General features: G+C 35.9%; 1 protein-coding gene across 1 annotated transcript in view; it reads left to right on the top strand.

Annotated features, from left to right (window-relative positions):
* EFCAB5 (EF-hand calcium binding domain 5) overlaps positions 1-15,182 on the top strand; it is a gene marked incomplete at both ends in the record, with an annotated part of 153,456 nt that overhangs the window by 27,076 nt on the left and 111,198 nt on the right. The window contains one exon of the mRNA XM_081269962.1: positions 13,079-13,235. Coding sequence (XP_081126088.1) covers positions 13,079-13,235 — 157 coding nt within the window. The remainder of the gene's footprint in view (positions 1-13,078; positions 13,236-15,182) is intronic.

Here is a 15,182-nt window from a genome sequence, read left to right as displayed (position 1 = left end):
TCAAGCAGTAGCGCGCTCGCCTGGCATGCGTGCGGCCCGGGTTCGATCCTCAGCATCACATACAAAGATGTTGTGTCCGCCGAGAACTAAAAAATAAATATTAAAAAAAAAATTCTCTCTCTCTCTCTCTCTCTCTCTCTCTCTCCCCCCATTCTCTCTTTAAAAAAAAAAAATAAGATTACAAACTGGGCATGGTGGTACACATCTGTAATCCCAACAACTTGGGAGGCAAGACAGGAGGATTGCAAGTTTGAGGCCAGCCTTAGCAATTTATCGAGGCCTTCTTCAACTTAGTGAGACTGTGTATCAAAATAAAAAAATAAAGAGGGCTGGGGATATGGCCCAGCAGTAAAGTGCCCCTAGGTTAGATCCTGAGTACCAAAAAAAAAAAAAAAAAAAGATTATAAACTTGTATAGCTTATTTATGATAATGGCTACATATATTGATACATGTGTTGAAAATTATAAAACTAGGCATTAAAAGGTTTAATTTTACTATATGATATTTTTTAAAATAAAAAAATTTAAATAATAAACAGGGAAGATTATTAATGTTAGACTTTTGAACTATTCCAGGGAAATAAGGCCTATTACACTATACATGTCCTCTCTTTTCTCCACCAGTTGTGACACAGAAGATCCTAGAATAAGAATTCAAATGAGCCAGGAAATAGATCTAAAAAGACCCTAAACAAAAACTTGTATGTGATGCCTACCCAGTTATGGTTTAGAAGTGATCTATGATCCTTGAATCTGTTGCCTATTTTGTAGTCACTATAGGATCTGTGTTGCATCTGAAGATATGTTTTGGACATTATTTCCAGTTACTTCTCTTCATTAGCCTTACATATTAATATAGGAACATTTGATCCACAAAGAGAAAGAATCATAAAGAGATATTCCAAAGAATTACTTTCTCTACCACAGTTACATAGAAGAATGCCAGTATAAATGCTTAGACATTAAGGATGCACAAAACCAAGTAAAATTAAAAGGGGAAGAGACCCATGTCTTAATTTTATTATAATTCTCTGCAGATTAATGCATGTATGGTGTTCAAGAAACTCATATAAACTGTGCCAAAATCCATTGTGTAGGCTTCTATTGGAATGTGTTATCTGCAAAACATTCTAAGATTTACTTCAAAGTACTTTGTATTTATAGAAAAAAAAAAAAAAAACGGCTAAAAATGTCTAACTCATCCTTACAAGTTGCCAGCACTAGGACTTGGCAAGCTAGAAAGTATGTTTCATCCTTGATAGGGTTTTCCTCAGTTGCTGGGAGACAGTGGCTTCCTAGACAGCTGTCTGCTCACTCTTCATACCACCTGCCACCCCTTTACCAAGCCAAACCCTTGTGCTTAAATTATGCTAGGAAATCCTGCAAGTGCTTCTCCAAAGGTGATATTGGTAATATTAATTACGTTGTCAGTCTGCATTGAATTATCAAGATTGTATTAATCCAGTAAAAAGCAGATTATGCCAAAAGTGAGTCAATAGATTAGGGACATACTTTTTGAAGTATTTAAGTGACTGTTATATACAATAGCATGTAGTAGGACTTTATTCAAGTAGCTTCTAATTTTGTTCAACCTCCAATAATAATTTATATACACCAACTAGTTTCATTTCTGGCTCTAAATGATACTTATATGTGTATTTATCTCATTATTAAGTACTTAGAAAGTATTCTTCTTATGAACTGAGAAACCATGGTCTCTTTAGATGATAGCCTAATATTCTATACTCTACCATGCAACTTAATATTGAATGAATCTGATCTGCTTCTGTGGTATAGAACATTCCTAATGTCCAAGAGACTGAAGTAAAGTTCAGAGTCAAGTTCCCTCTAGCTAAACCTGGATACCTGGTATAATGCCTGATAAGGTGTGGTTGATCCAAAGTAGAAACACCTAAGACCTTCTAAGATACCTATAAATTCTTAGGATTTATCATTTAATTCTATTAATTCATTTTTAAACTGTCCAGTTTCTGATATCCTCAAAAAGAAGATATAATTTGCTTGTTCATTAAAGATTGTCTTCTGATGGCTGAAGACCTTACATCCAACTGCCTTGATTTTTACATCTTCTGTCCTACTTCAGCCCTATGCCATCACATCAGATGCCACCTAGAGATTTATATCTCTTACCCAAACATCTTCTTTGAGCTCTCTACTAGTGCATCCAATTATCTATTCAAAATCTGCTCTTGATATTTCACAAGCACCTTAAATTGAACAAGTCATTGTCTATATGGTCATCCATCCAGACCCTTAAGCCAAAATCCAAGGTATCAACCTTAGATACCTTCTGCCTCCTCACTGCTCATTTCTACTTAATTATTAGGTCCCAGTAATTTTGGCTCCTTTCTCTCTCTCTCTTTCTCTCTCTCTCTCTTTTCCTTTTCCAACATTCTCCCACTGCTTTCATCCTAGTCTAGGCTACTGTCTCTTGCCTGTACTCATACAATAGTCTTCTTCTTTTTTAAATATAGCTTTATTTTGTTTATTTATTTATCTTTTATGTGGTGCTGAGAATTGAACCCAGTGCCTCACAGTTGCTAGGCAAGTGTTCTACCACTGATAGAACTCTAACCCCTCATGCAATAGCCTTTGAATTGGTATGTTTACAGCTTCTTTTGCCCTCTTTTAGTCTATGTCTGTAACTGGAGTGATTTTTAAAAAAGGTTAATCTTATCATGTTCCCCAATGCAAAACCTTTTAATTCGTCCATTTAATTTTAGAATAAAGATCAAAATCCTTAAGGAGGCCCATAAGAACTTTCTTGTCTGGCCTGGCTCTTAACTCTCTCCTCACACTCTACACTCCAGGTATGTGGGATTTATTTCAGTTCTTCAAACATCCTGTGCTTCTTCCTACCTCAGCGTCTTTACATATGGCATTCCCTCTATCTGTTTCACCTGTCTCCTCTTTATCTTACCAATCATAAAGTTCAGCACAGATAGCACTTTATTGTGAAACTGGGTTTGTACCTTCCTTTCATGCTCCTCAGAGAATCCCGTGTTCCTCTTTTTTTGGACTAATTGCAGTTATAATGTTTTTTTCCCCTGCTACATATAAGCAGGAATTATGTGTATCATATTTTCATTACCCCAGCATCTAATGTCATGTCTTATGAAGATGCTCAACAAATATATGTTAGATATATAAGATTATTATGAGATATGTTTTAATGAGTGATGGATGACTATAGGAGAGTCACCTTGTTTTCACACTTCCCTTAATTTGAAGCAAAACTTAATTTTTACGTCTTGGGATGTAATCATCAGTATTTAAGGAGGATGTTGTGCTAAATATTCTTCATCATTAAAAAAAAATCCAAATAGGTCTAAGTATCTATCTGTTCAAATGTCATTGACTAACCAATTATTTAGATTTTTCCTAAGTCATTGCATGTTTTCTCAGGATCCTCATTTTATAGTAAGATATATGTTGAATAAACAAAAATAAACTAAGAATTAACTAAGTATAATGACAAAGTAGACACATGTAATATATGGATTTTTCTATGGGATACTTAGCATGGTAACAACATAGGCATGCTCCCAGAATGACAAGAAATCTAATTTAATTTAACTTTGTGAAACTAAGACTACCAGAGCTTTAAAAAAAATGCAGGCATAAGTTTATTAACTTGCCTAGCAAGGGAATACATACCAGTGGATCATTCACTGAATAGTTTGTGGAAAGGATATATTCAGGGGGTTTTAATTGTTAGGAAGGGAGCTGTATGATAGTTATAAGAATTTAAAACTACCACACTGTGGGTCATAGTAAGTCTGTTCATAGGTCTGTACATGATTGGTTAAAACAAGTACCATTTTTTAGCAGTTCAAAGAGGAGTTTTCAGATAGGTCCAAAAATGTTCTAGTATACTGGGGTCACTCAAAGTTCATGGTATGTTATCCACTTAACCTGGTTAGAACCAGTTTTGAGGAAATTCAACATTCAATTTTGATATAAATCTAGGAAAATATTGCTGTAAGTGAAAGATTTTCCTTGTACAGCTTAAATGTATAGACAGAATTTGGATTGTCACAACCAGGGTAGGGAAGCATTTTTGCTTCTACTCTAATCTGGTAGATTTACACTGTGCCTTTCTTTAAAAACCCATGTTTTTTTTTTTTTAGTAAACTGTTTTATTAGTTAGCTTTTATGCATTAAAAAAATTACCCCAACTTAGTAGCTTAAAGCAATACCAATTATTTGCCCATGATTTTGTGGGTAGGTAACTTTGGACTGAGTTCCTGACTCATCTCTGCTTCACATGTTATTGATTAGACTCCCTTATACATTGTAGTAAGATGGCAGTTGATAGCCTTGATCATTTTTCTAGTGGTTGGCTATTTGCAAGAATAATGGTGGTAACTGGATCATCATATAGAAGGCTAAGCTAGGCTTATTTCCAAGGTATGGTGGGAGGCCTCCCAAATTCAATAAAAGAAGACAAGCCCCAATGGTTAAGTACTTTTCAACTTTCTGCTTGCATCCTGTTTACCAATGGCTTATTATAAGTCACATAACCACAGATATAAGGAATGCAGAAATAGGAGGAGCTGCAAAGTTGCATTGCGCACAGAGTTATACATATGGGAATGTGAAGAATCTGTGACCATTTCTGTAACTACCACACTGTAGATTTTCCTCCCTTCCAGTTCCCTTAAATGGAGAGTTATATTTAGGATTTGCTTATAAGTTATATCTATTCTATACTGCCCAGAGTTTTGGGTGCTGTAGAATTCTGCTGACTGATATAAACATCTCATGAAATAATACAGGCTACAAAAGAGAAATGTTATTCATTTCCTGAATGAGTAACACAATCAATTTGAAATCCATTAAGATTATATTTGGAAGCTTATGTACAATGGCTCTGAGGCACAAAACAAGATTTAGTGTCTAAATTGGGGCATCAGTAAATAGGAAGAAATTATATCTGAGCTGAAACCTACAGCATATGGAAGATCTAGTCAGGCAAAGAAAAGGAGAAAAATATTTCAAACAGATGAAAATATGATAGAAAACCAATTTGTGAATTTGTTTTTGCATCACATGAGAATCCAGAAATACTCAGTATTTATTACACTGTGCTGTTTACTAATCTGTTCTGCCCTTGGACCATAAGCTTAATAATGGCAGAATTCATAGTTAAAAATGGTACATTTTGGGCTGGGATTGTGGCTCAGCGGTAGAGTATTTGCCTAGCATGTGCGAGGACCTGGGTTCGATCCTCAGCACCACCTAAAAATAAACAAATAAAGGCATTGTGTCAAACTACAACTAAAAAATAAATATTAAAAAAATGGTACAGTCCATATTACCTAATAAATGTTTGTGTAATGAGCCAGGAACTTAGTGAATGCATAATGAGCAAAAGCTGGGTGTAAGAGGCACAGAATAGAAAGCTATGTAGGAATGAAGATGGAAATTGAAGACAATGCTGTGCAGAGAGAGGAAGAAAGAGAAAATAGCAGAGGGAGAAGGATTAGGGGAAGAGCAGAATGAGAGACAAGCAGAAGGGACTGGGAGGTTTGGCTGTTTAGAAGTGGTATCCGAGGAACTTAGCACTTCCTTTAAAACACCAATTAATCTTTCAGTAGCACAGACACAGGATCTTCTGTACTGTTAAGCTGCTTGTATGCTTTTATTTTCAAACTTCAAAGTTTATTTTTGAATGCTTATTTTCCTAGAGAATTCTGAAGTCCTTCTATGGGCTTAAAGTAATAATTTTAATTTCAATAATTTCTTTTGGATTATTAGAGGCATTCAATTTACCAGTTCTTACTGGAAAAAAAATTTCAAATATTTTTTTAGTTGCAGTTGGACACAATACCTTCATTTATTTATTTATTTATTTATTTAATGTAGTGCTGAGGATTGAACCCAGCATCTTGCACATGCTAGATGAGCACTCTACCACTGAGCCACAACCCCAGTCCCTAAAAATTCTTTTGTATTTTAAAATCTGTCAGATTGTCTTAGTCTTTCTTCTTTGAAAGATAAAGACCTGTTTCAAACATTGTTGGACAAAAAGTCACACTTAAAACTAGCAGCTGTTTTTATTACTCTTAGTCATTTGATTTTATTTCAATCAAAACAGTTTGGTTTTCCTTTAAGTCCTAATAGGTATGATTAACATAGGAACAATTAAAATCACATATTCCCCTGTTCTCAACCTGGGTGATGCATCTCTGGCTGAGTACAAGGGTAACTATCATGCTGAGAGCATAAGCAGGAGCTATCAAAGATTTGACTCAGGCTAGAGGCAATAGGCCAAGATACTTTGAGAGAGACATCTCAAAATCTTAGTCCAAGACATAAGAATGACCTGGGATGCTTGCTATAAATACATCTTCCAGGTTTCTACCCAAGCCCTGGGATCAGAATCCCCTGGGTGATTTCTATGTCCAGGAAAGAAAGAGACTTGTGACCGTAATGCCTGAGTACCTTCAGTCTTGCCCTAATAGTATATAGGGCAACTCCTAGGACTCTTTTTTGTTTTACATTGTAAATTGATGATTCATGATTATATTGTATATGTTTATGGAGCATAATGTGATGTTATGACTTATAAATACATGTAGAATAATTAAACCAAGATAATTAATATCTATTACCTTTTTTTGGGGGGGAGGGTGGGCTGAGGTACCAGGAATTGAACTCAGGGGCACTCGAATACTGAGCCACATCTCCAGCTTTTTTTTTTGTATTTTATTTAGAGACAGTGTCTCACTGAGTTGCTTACCACCTCACTGCTGCTGAGGCTGGCTTTGAACTCACAATCCTCCTGCCTCAGTTTCCTGAGCTGCTGGAATGGATTACAGGCATGTGCCACCATGCCCGGCTTAACTAGTTTTTGGGTTTTTTTTTGGGGGGGGGGATGAGAACATTTGAAACCTATAGTCTTAGAAAGTTTGAAATGTACAATTTATTATTATTATTATTATTATTATTATTATTGAATGTATTGGCATGCAATGGCTCTTTTTTATTTATACATGACAGCAGAATGCATTACAATTCTTATTAAACATATAGAGCACAATTTTTCATGTCTCTGGTTGCATACATAGTATATTCACACCAATTTGTGTCTTCATACCTTTCTTTGGCTAATAATGATCATCACATTCCACCATCATTAATAACCCCATACCCCCTCCCTTCCCCTCCAACCCCTCTGACCTACCTAGAGTTCGTCTATTCCTCCCATGCTCACACTCCCTATCCCACTATGAATCAGCTTCCTTATAGCAAAGAAAACATTTGGCATTTGGTTATTTGGGATTGGCTAACTTCACTTAGCATTATCTTCTCTAACTCCATCCATTTACCTGCAAATGCCATGATTTTATTCTCTTTTATCGCTGAGTAATATTTTATTGTGTATATATGCCACATATTTTTTATCTATTCATCTATTGAAGGGCATCTGGTTGGTTCCACAGTTTAGCTGTTGTGAATTGTGCTGCTATAAACATTAATGTGGCTGTGTTCCTATAGTATGCTGTTTTTAAGTCCTTTGGGTATAAACCGAGGAGAAGGATAGCTGGGTCAAATGGTGGTTTCATTCCCAATTTTCCAAGAAATCTCCATACTGCTTTCCATATTGGCTGCATCTATTTGCAGTCCCACCAGCAGTGTATGAGTGTACCTTTTCCCCCACATCCTCGCCAACACTTATTGTTGTTTGTCTTCACATATCTGCCATTCACTCTGACTAGAGTGAAATGAAATCTTAGAGTAGTTTTGATTTGCATTTCTCTAATTGCTAGTGTTGATGAACATTTTTTCATATATTTGTTGATTGATTGTGCATCATCTTCTGAGAAGTGTCTGTTCAGGTCCTTGGCCCATTTATTGATTGGGTTGTTTATTTTTTCGGTGTTTAGTTTTTTGAGTTCTTTATATTAGTATTAGTGCTCTATCTGATGTGTGAGGAGTAAAGATTTGCTCCCAAGATGTAGACTCTCTATTCACCTCACAGATTGTTTCTTTTGCTGAGAAGAAACTTTTTAGTTGAGTCCATTCCATTTATTGATTCTTGATTTTAATTATTGCACCACAGGAGTCTTATTAAGGAAGTTGGGGCCTAATCACACATTATGAAGATTAGGGCCTACTTTTTCTTCTATTAGATGCAGGTTCTCTGGTTGTATTCCTAAGTTCTTGATCCATTTTGAGTTGAGTTTTGTGCACGGTGAGAAATAGGGATTTAATCTCATTTTGTTGCATATGGATTTCCAGTTTTTCCAGCTCCATTTGTTAAAGAGGCTATCTTTTCTCCAATGCATATTCTAGGCACCCTTTGTCTAATATAAGATAACTGTAATTTTGTGGGTTAGACTCTGTGTCCTCTATTCTGTACCATTGGTCTACCAGTTTTTTGTTTTTTTTTATTGGTTGTTCACAACATTACAAAGCTCTTGACAAATCATATTTCATACATTAGAATCAAGTGGGTTATGAACTCCCATTTTTACCCCAAATACAGATTGCAGAATCACATCGGTTACACATCACATTTTTACATACTGCCATATTAGTGACTGTTGTATTCTGCTACCTTTCCTATCCTCTACTATCCCCCCTCCTCTCCCCTCCCATCTTCTCTCTCTACCCCATCTACTGTAATTCATTTCCCTCCATGTTTGTTATCCCATTCCCCTCATAACCTCTTATATGTAATTTTGTATAACAATGAGGGTCTCCCTCTATTTCCATGTGATTTCCCTTTTTTTCTCCCTTTCCCTCCCACCTCATGTCTCTGTTTAATGTTAATCTTTTCTTCCTGCTCTTCCTCCCTGTTCTGTTCTTATTTGCTCTCATTATATCAAAGAAGACATTTGGTATTTGTTTTTTAGGGATTGGCTAGCTTCACTAAGCATAATCTGCTCTAGTGCCATCCATTTCCCTGCAAATTCCGTGATTTTGTCATTTTTTAGTGCTGCGTAATACTCCATGGTGTATAAATGCCACATTTTTTTATCCATTCATCTATTGAAGGGCATCTGGGTTGATTCCACAGTCTAGCAATTGTGAATTGTGCTGCTATGAACATCGATGTGGCAGTATCCCTGTAGTGTGCTCTTTTAAGGTCTTCAGGAAATAGTCCGAGAAGGGCAATAGCTGGGTCAAATGGTGGTTCCATTCCCAGCTTTCCCAGGAATCTCCATACTGCTTTCCAAATTGGCCACACCCGTTTGCAGTCCCACCAGCAGTGTACAAGAGTACCCTTTTCCCCACATCCTCGCCAGCACTCATTGTTGTTTGACTTCATCATGGCTGCCAATCTTACTGGGGTGAGGTGGTATCTTAGGGTGGTTTTGATTTGCATTTCCTTGACTGCTAGAGATGGTGAGCATTTTTTCATGTACTTGTTGATTGATTGTATGTCCTCCTCTGTGAAGTGTTTGTTCATGTCCTTGGCCCATTTGTTGATTGGGTTATTTGTTTTCTTATTGTCTAATTTAGTTCTCGAAACACTGGCCAGAGCAATTAGACAGACGAAAGAAATTAAAGGCATAAAAATAGGAAAAGAAGAACTTAAATTATCACTATTTGTGGATGACATGATTCTATACCTAGAAGACCCAAAAGGGTCTACAAAAAAACTACTAGAACTAATAAATGAATTCAGCAAAGTGGCAGGATATAAAATCAACACACATAAATCAAAGGCATTTCTGTATATCAGCGACAAAACTTCTGAAACGGAAATGAGGAAAAACACTCCATTCACAATATCCTCAAAAAAAATAAAATACTTGGGAATCAACCTAACAAAAGAGGTGAAAGACCTATACAATGAAAACTACAGAACCCTAAAGAGAGAAATAGAAGAAGATCTTAGAAGATGGAAAAATATACCTTGTTCATGGATAGGCAGAACTAACATCATCAAAATGGCGATATTACCAAAAGTTCTCTATAGGTTTAATGCAATGCCAATCAAAGTCCCAATGGCATTTCTTGTAGAAATAGATAAAGCAATCGTGAAATTCATATGGAAAAATAAAAGACCCAGAATAGCAAAAACAATTCTAAGCAGGAAGTGTGAATCAGGTGGTATAGCGATACCAGATTTCAAACTATATTACAGAGCAATAGTAATAAAAACAGCATGGTACTGGTACCAGAACAGGCGGGTGGACCAATGGTACAGAATAGAGGACACAGAAACTAATCCACAAAGCTACAACTATCTTATATTTGATAAAGGAGCTAAAAACATGCAATGGAGAAAGGATAGCATCTTCAACAAATGGTGTTGGGAAAACTGGAAATCCATATGCAACAAAATGAAACTGAATCCCCTCCTCTCACCATGCACAAAAGTCAACTCAAAGTGGATCAAGGAGCTAGATATCAAATCAGAGACTCTCCGTCTGATAGAAGAAAAAGTTGGCTCCGATCTACAGATTGTGGAGACGGGCTCAAAATTCCTTAATAGGACACCCATAGCACAAGAGTTAATAACAAGAATCAATAAATGGGACTTTCTTAAACTGAAAAGTTTTTTTCTCAGCAAGAGAAACAATAAGAGAGGTAAATAGGGAGCCTACATCCTGGGAACAAATTTTTACTCCTCACACTTCAGATAGAGCCCTAATATTCAGAGTATACAAAGAACTCAAAAAATTAGACAATAAGAAAACAAATAACCCAATCAGTTGTTTTGATGCCAATATCATGCTGTTTTTGTTACAATTGCTCTGTAGTATAGTTTAAGGTCTAGTATAGTGATACCACCTGCTTCACTCTTCCTGCTAAGGATTGCTTTAGCTATTCTGGGTCTCTTATTTTTCCAGATGAATTTCATGATTGCTTTTTCTATGTCTATGAGGTTTGTCATTGGAAGTTTGATCAGAATTTCATTAAATCTGTATAATGCTTTTGGAAGTATGGTCATTTTGATAATATTAATTCTGCCTATCCAAGAGCAAGGTAGACCTTTCCTTCTTCTAAGGTCTTCTTTGATTTCTTTCTTTAGGGTTCTAAGTTTCATTTTATAGATCTTTCATCTCTTTTGTTAAATTGATTCTCAAGTTTTTTTTTTGTTTTTTTTTGTTTGTTTGTTTGTTTTTGAGGCTATTGAGAATGGGGTGGTTTTCCTCGTTTCCCTTTCTGAAGATTTGTCACTGATATACAGAAATGCCTTTGACTTATGGGTGTTGATTTGATATACTGCTACTTTGTTGAATTTATTTACTATTCTAGATGTTTTCTGTTGGAACTTGTAGGGTCTTCCAGATATAGAATCATATCATCAGCAAATAGTGCCAATTTGAGTTCTTCTTTTCCTATGTGTATCCCTTTAATTTCTTTCGTCTAATTGCTCTGGCCAGTGTTTCAAGAACTATGTTAAATAGAAGTGGTGAAAGAGGGCATCCCTGTATTGTTCCAGTTTTTAGAGGGAATGCATTCAATTTTTCTCCAGTTAGAATGGTGTTGGCCTGGAGCTTAGCATAGATAGGCTTTACAATGTTGAGATATGTTCCTGTTATCCCTAGTTTTTCTAGTGTTTTGAACATAAAGGGGTGCTGTATTTTGTCAAATGATTTTTCTGCATCTACTGAGTTGATCATAGGATTCTTATCTTTAAGCCTATTGATGCGATGAATTACATTTATTGTAATTTATTGATTTCCATATGTTGAACCAACCTTGCATCCCTGGGATGAATCCCACTTGATCATGGTGCATGATCTTTTTGATATGTTTTTGTATTAGACCCAGAATTTTATTGAGAATTTTTGCATCTATGTTCATTAGAGATATTGGTCTGAAGTTTTCTTTCTTTGACGTGTCTTTGCCTGGTTTTGAAATCAGAGTGATATTGACCTCATATAATGAGTTTGGAAGTTCCTCCTCTTTTTCTATTTCCTGAAATAAATTGGAGAGTATTGGTATTATTCTTCTTTGAAGGTCCTGTAGAACTCAGCTGTGTATCTGTCTGGTCCTGGGATTTTCTTGGTTGGTAGACTTTTGATGGTGTCTACTATCTCGTCACTTGTTTACATTGTGTGTATCATCCTGGTTCAATTTGGGCAAATTATATGACTCTAGAAATTTGTCGATGCTTTCAATATTTTCTATTTTATTGGAGTATAGGTTTTCAAAATAATTTCTAATTATCTTCTGTGTTTCTGTAGTGTCTGTTGTGATATTTCCTTTTTCATCACATATGTTAGTAATTTGAGTTTTCTCTCTTCTTCTCTTTTTAGCATGGCTAAGGTCTATCAATTTTATTTCTTTTTTCCAAAGAACCAACTTTTTGTTCTGTCAATTTTTTCAATTGTTTCTTTTGTTTCAATTTCATTGATTTTAGCTCTGATTTTAATTACTTCCTGTCTTCTGCTGCTTTTGGTGTTGATTTGTTCTTCTTTTTCTAGGGCTTTGAGATGTAATGTTAAGTCATTTATTTATTGACTTTTTCTTCTTTTAAGGAATGAACTCCATTCAATGAACTTTCCTTTGTATTGGTATGCAATGGCTCTTTAGAAAACTTGTTCCTCCTATCTGAAATTTTGCATCCTTTGACCATTATCTCTCCTCACTCACCTCATATGCCCTTAACCTCTGCTTCTTTGAGTTCTGTTGTTTTATATTCCATGTATAAGTGAGAACATGATGTGTTTGTTTTCTCTGCTTGGCTTATTTCACTTAGCATAATTCTCCAATTATATTTATGTTGTCACAAAGGGCAGACTTTTCTTTATTTAGAGGCTATATAATATTCTGTTGTGCTCATGTATCACATTTTCTTTATCCATTCATCTGTTGTTGAACACTGAGGTTGATTCCATAAGTTGGCTAGTGTGAGTAGTAAACATATAGTGCAGATGTCTTTTTGACAAACTTTTCAGATCTTTTGCCAAATGTGGCAAAAGTGCTGAGGAAGAAGGGCTCACTTGCCTGCTTACATCAAGAAAGATTTCACGGAGAAAAGACAGGTACAAAGTTTAGATGGAACTCTGGATTCTTGTTTTCTGTTATTTGAACAATCTGAACTAAGTCCAAAAGTCTTAATGTTTTCTGTCTCTACATCCTTCAGAGTATCTAAGATGAAGGAGAATGTTTCACAGAAAAGAGAACAAAGAGTCCACATAAACACAATCAAAGTCAAGGTGGCCAGCGTGCGGAAACAGGCTCTGCAGGAACAATTTGATGAATGGATTCTAGACCCTAGAGGAATGATTCCTACCGTAGTGGTAAGACAGCAGGGTGTATGTAATGGGTTTGGGGGTGAGTGGTAAGAGGGTACTTGCTAGAATACTGAGTGGAATGCCAGAAACCTCTCTTCAATATTTCAGTACTGCTGAAGTAAATTAATCTTGACCTATCTGGTCAATGAGAATTGATTCCTGTAATTTTCTCATAAACATTTAAAAAAATCTAGCTGGATTCCTAAAATCATGATTCTGGCAATGGTTTACAAACTAATCATTACAAATGGTTTACAAACTAATCGTTACAAATGGAGATTTTATTTGTTTGTTGTGTATGTGACTGCTTTTGTCTCTTAATTTTAGAGAATAACTATACTCTAATAATTATTTTCTTTTAGATGTGGATAGATTTGAAAATGTTTAAATTGTTAAATCCAATGCCAAGTATATTTCAATTTAAGGTGCATGATCGAAAATGGACCAAGGATGACAAGCCACACACCAACAAGAAATATTAGCAAAAAAAAAAAAAAAAAAAAAAAAACATTGCTGATAAAAGAGCATTATCCAACACACGTACAAAGAATTCTTAAAACTGAAAAATACAAAAACAAATAGCCCTGTTAAAATATGGGCAAAAGTCCTAAATAGATACTTCACTGAATAGATACTTCAAAAAAAATGCAGATGTCAAATAAACCTATGAGACAGTGCCCAATATCATATGTCATTAATGAATTTCAGAATAAAACAGCAGTGAGATACTAGTACACACCTGTTAGAATGGCCAAAATTCAAAACACAAAACACTGCTGTCATGCTGGCTAGAATGTAGAGTAGCAAGAACTGTCATTCATTGTTGGTGGGAATGCAAAATAGTACAGCCACTCTGAAAGACAGTTTGTCAGTCTTCTATAAAACTAAACATATTCTTAAAAGACAAATACTAAATTATTTCACTTACATGAGATATCTGAAGTAGTTAAATTCAGAAAATAGGAAGTAGAAAGATAGTTGCCAAAGCCTGGGAAAAGGTGAAGGGAAGTGTTTTTATTTAGTGAGTACAGAGTTTCAGGTTTGCAAAATGAAAAGTTCTGGAGATGTGGGTCAGGCATAGTGGCATATGTCTGTAATTCCAGTGACTTGGAAGTCTGAGGCAGGAGGATTACAAGTTTGAGGCCAGCCTGGTCAACTTAGCGAAATCCTGTCTCAAAATAAAAAACCAGAAGGACTGGGAGTGTAGTTCACGGTAGAGCACTTGTCCAGCGTTTCCAAGGCCCTGGGTTTAATACCCACTACTGAAACAAACAAACAATCAGACATGGAGAAACTTAAGTGCATCACATTAAGTGGAAGAAGCCAATCTGAAAAGGCTACTTATGGGATGATCCTAACTACATGACATTCTAGAAAAGGAAAAAACCATGAAGACAGTAAAAAGGTTAGTGGTTGCCAGGAGTCAGAGCGGTCAGGAAGGATAAATAGGTGGAATACAGAGGATTTTTAGGATAGTGAAACTGTACTATTATAGTGGATACTTGTCATACATTTGTCAAAACCCATAGAATGTATAACACCAAGAGTGACTCCTAATATAAACTAGGGTCTTTGAGTGATAATAAGGCATTAATGTAGGTTCATCAACTGTAACAAATGTACTATCCTAGTGCAGGATGTTGACAGTGGAAAAGGCTGTTGTAGGGGTGGGGTAGGGAGCATATGGGAACTCTCTGTACTGTCCTCTCAATTTTGCTGTAAACCTAAAACGTCTCTAAAGAAAATGAAATATATTTTTAAAAATGAACCAACAAGAGTCAGGTGCAGCGGTGCACACCTGTAATCTCAGCAGCTTGGGAGACTAAGGCAGGAGGATCGAGAGTTCAAAGCCAGCCTCAGTAAAAAGTGAGGCACTCAGCAACTCAGTGAGACCCTGTCTCTAAGTAAAAATACAAAATAGGGCTGGGGTTGTAGCTCAGTGGTCTAGTGCCC

This window comes from Spermophilus citellus (genome assembly GCF_964194105.1).
Source record: "Spermophilus citellus genome assembly, chromosome: 17".
NCBI classification, from domain to species: domain Eukaryota; kingdom Metazoa; phylum Chordata; class Mammalia; order Rodentia; family Sciuridae; genus Spermophilus; species Spermophilus citellus.
This window is presented reverse-complemented; position numbering and strand designations above follow the sequence as displayed.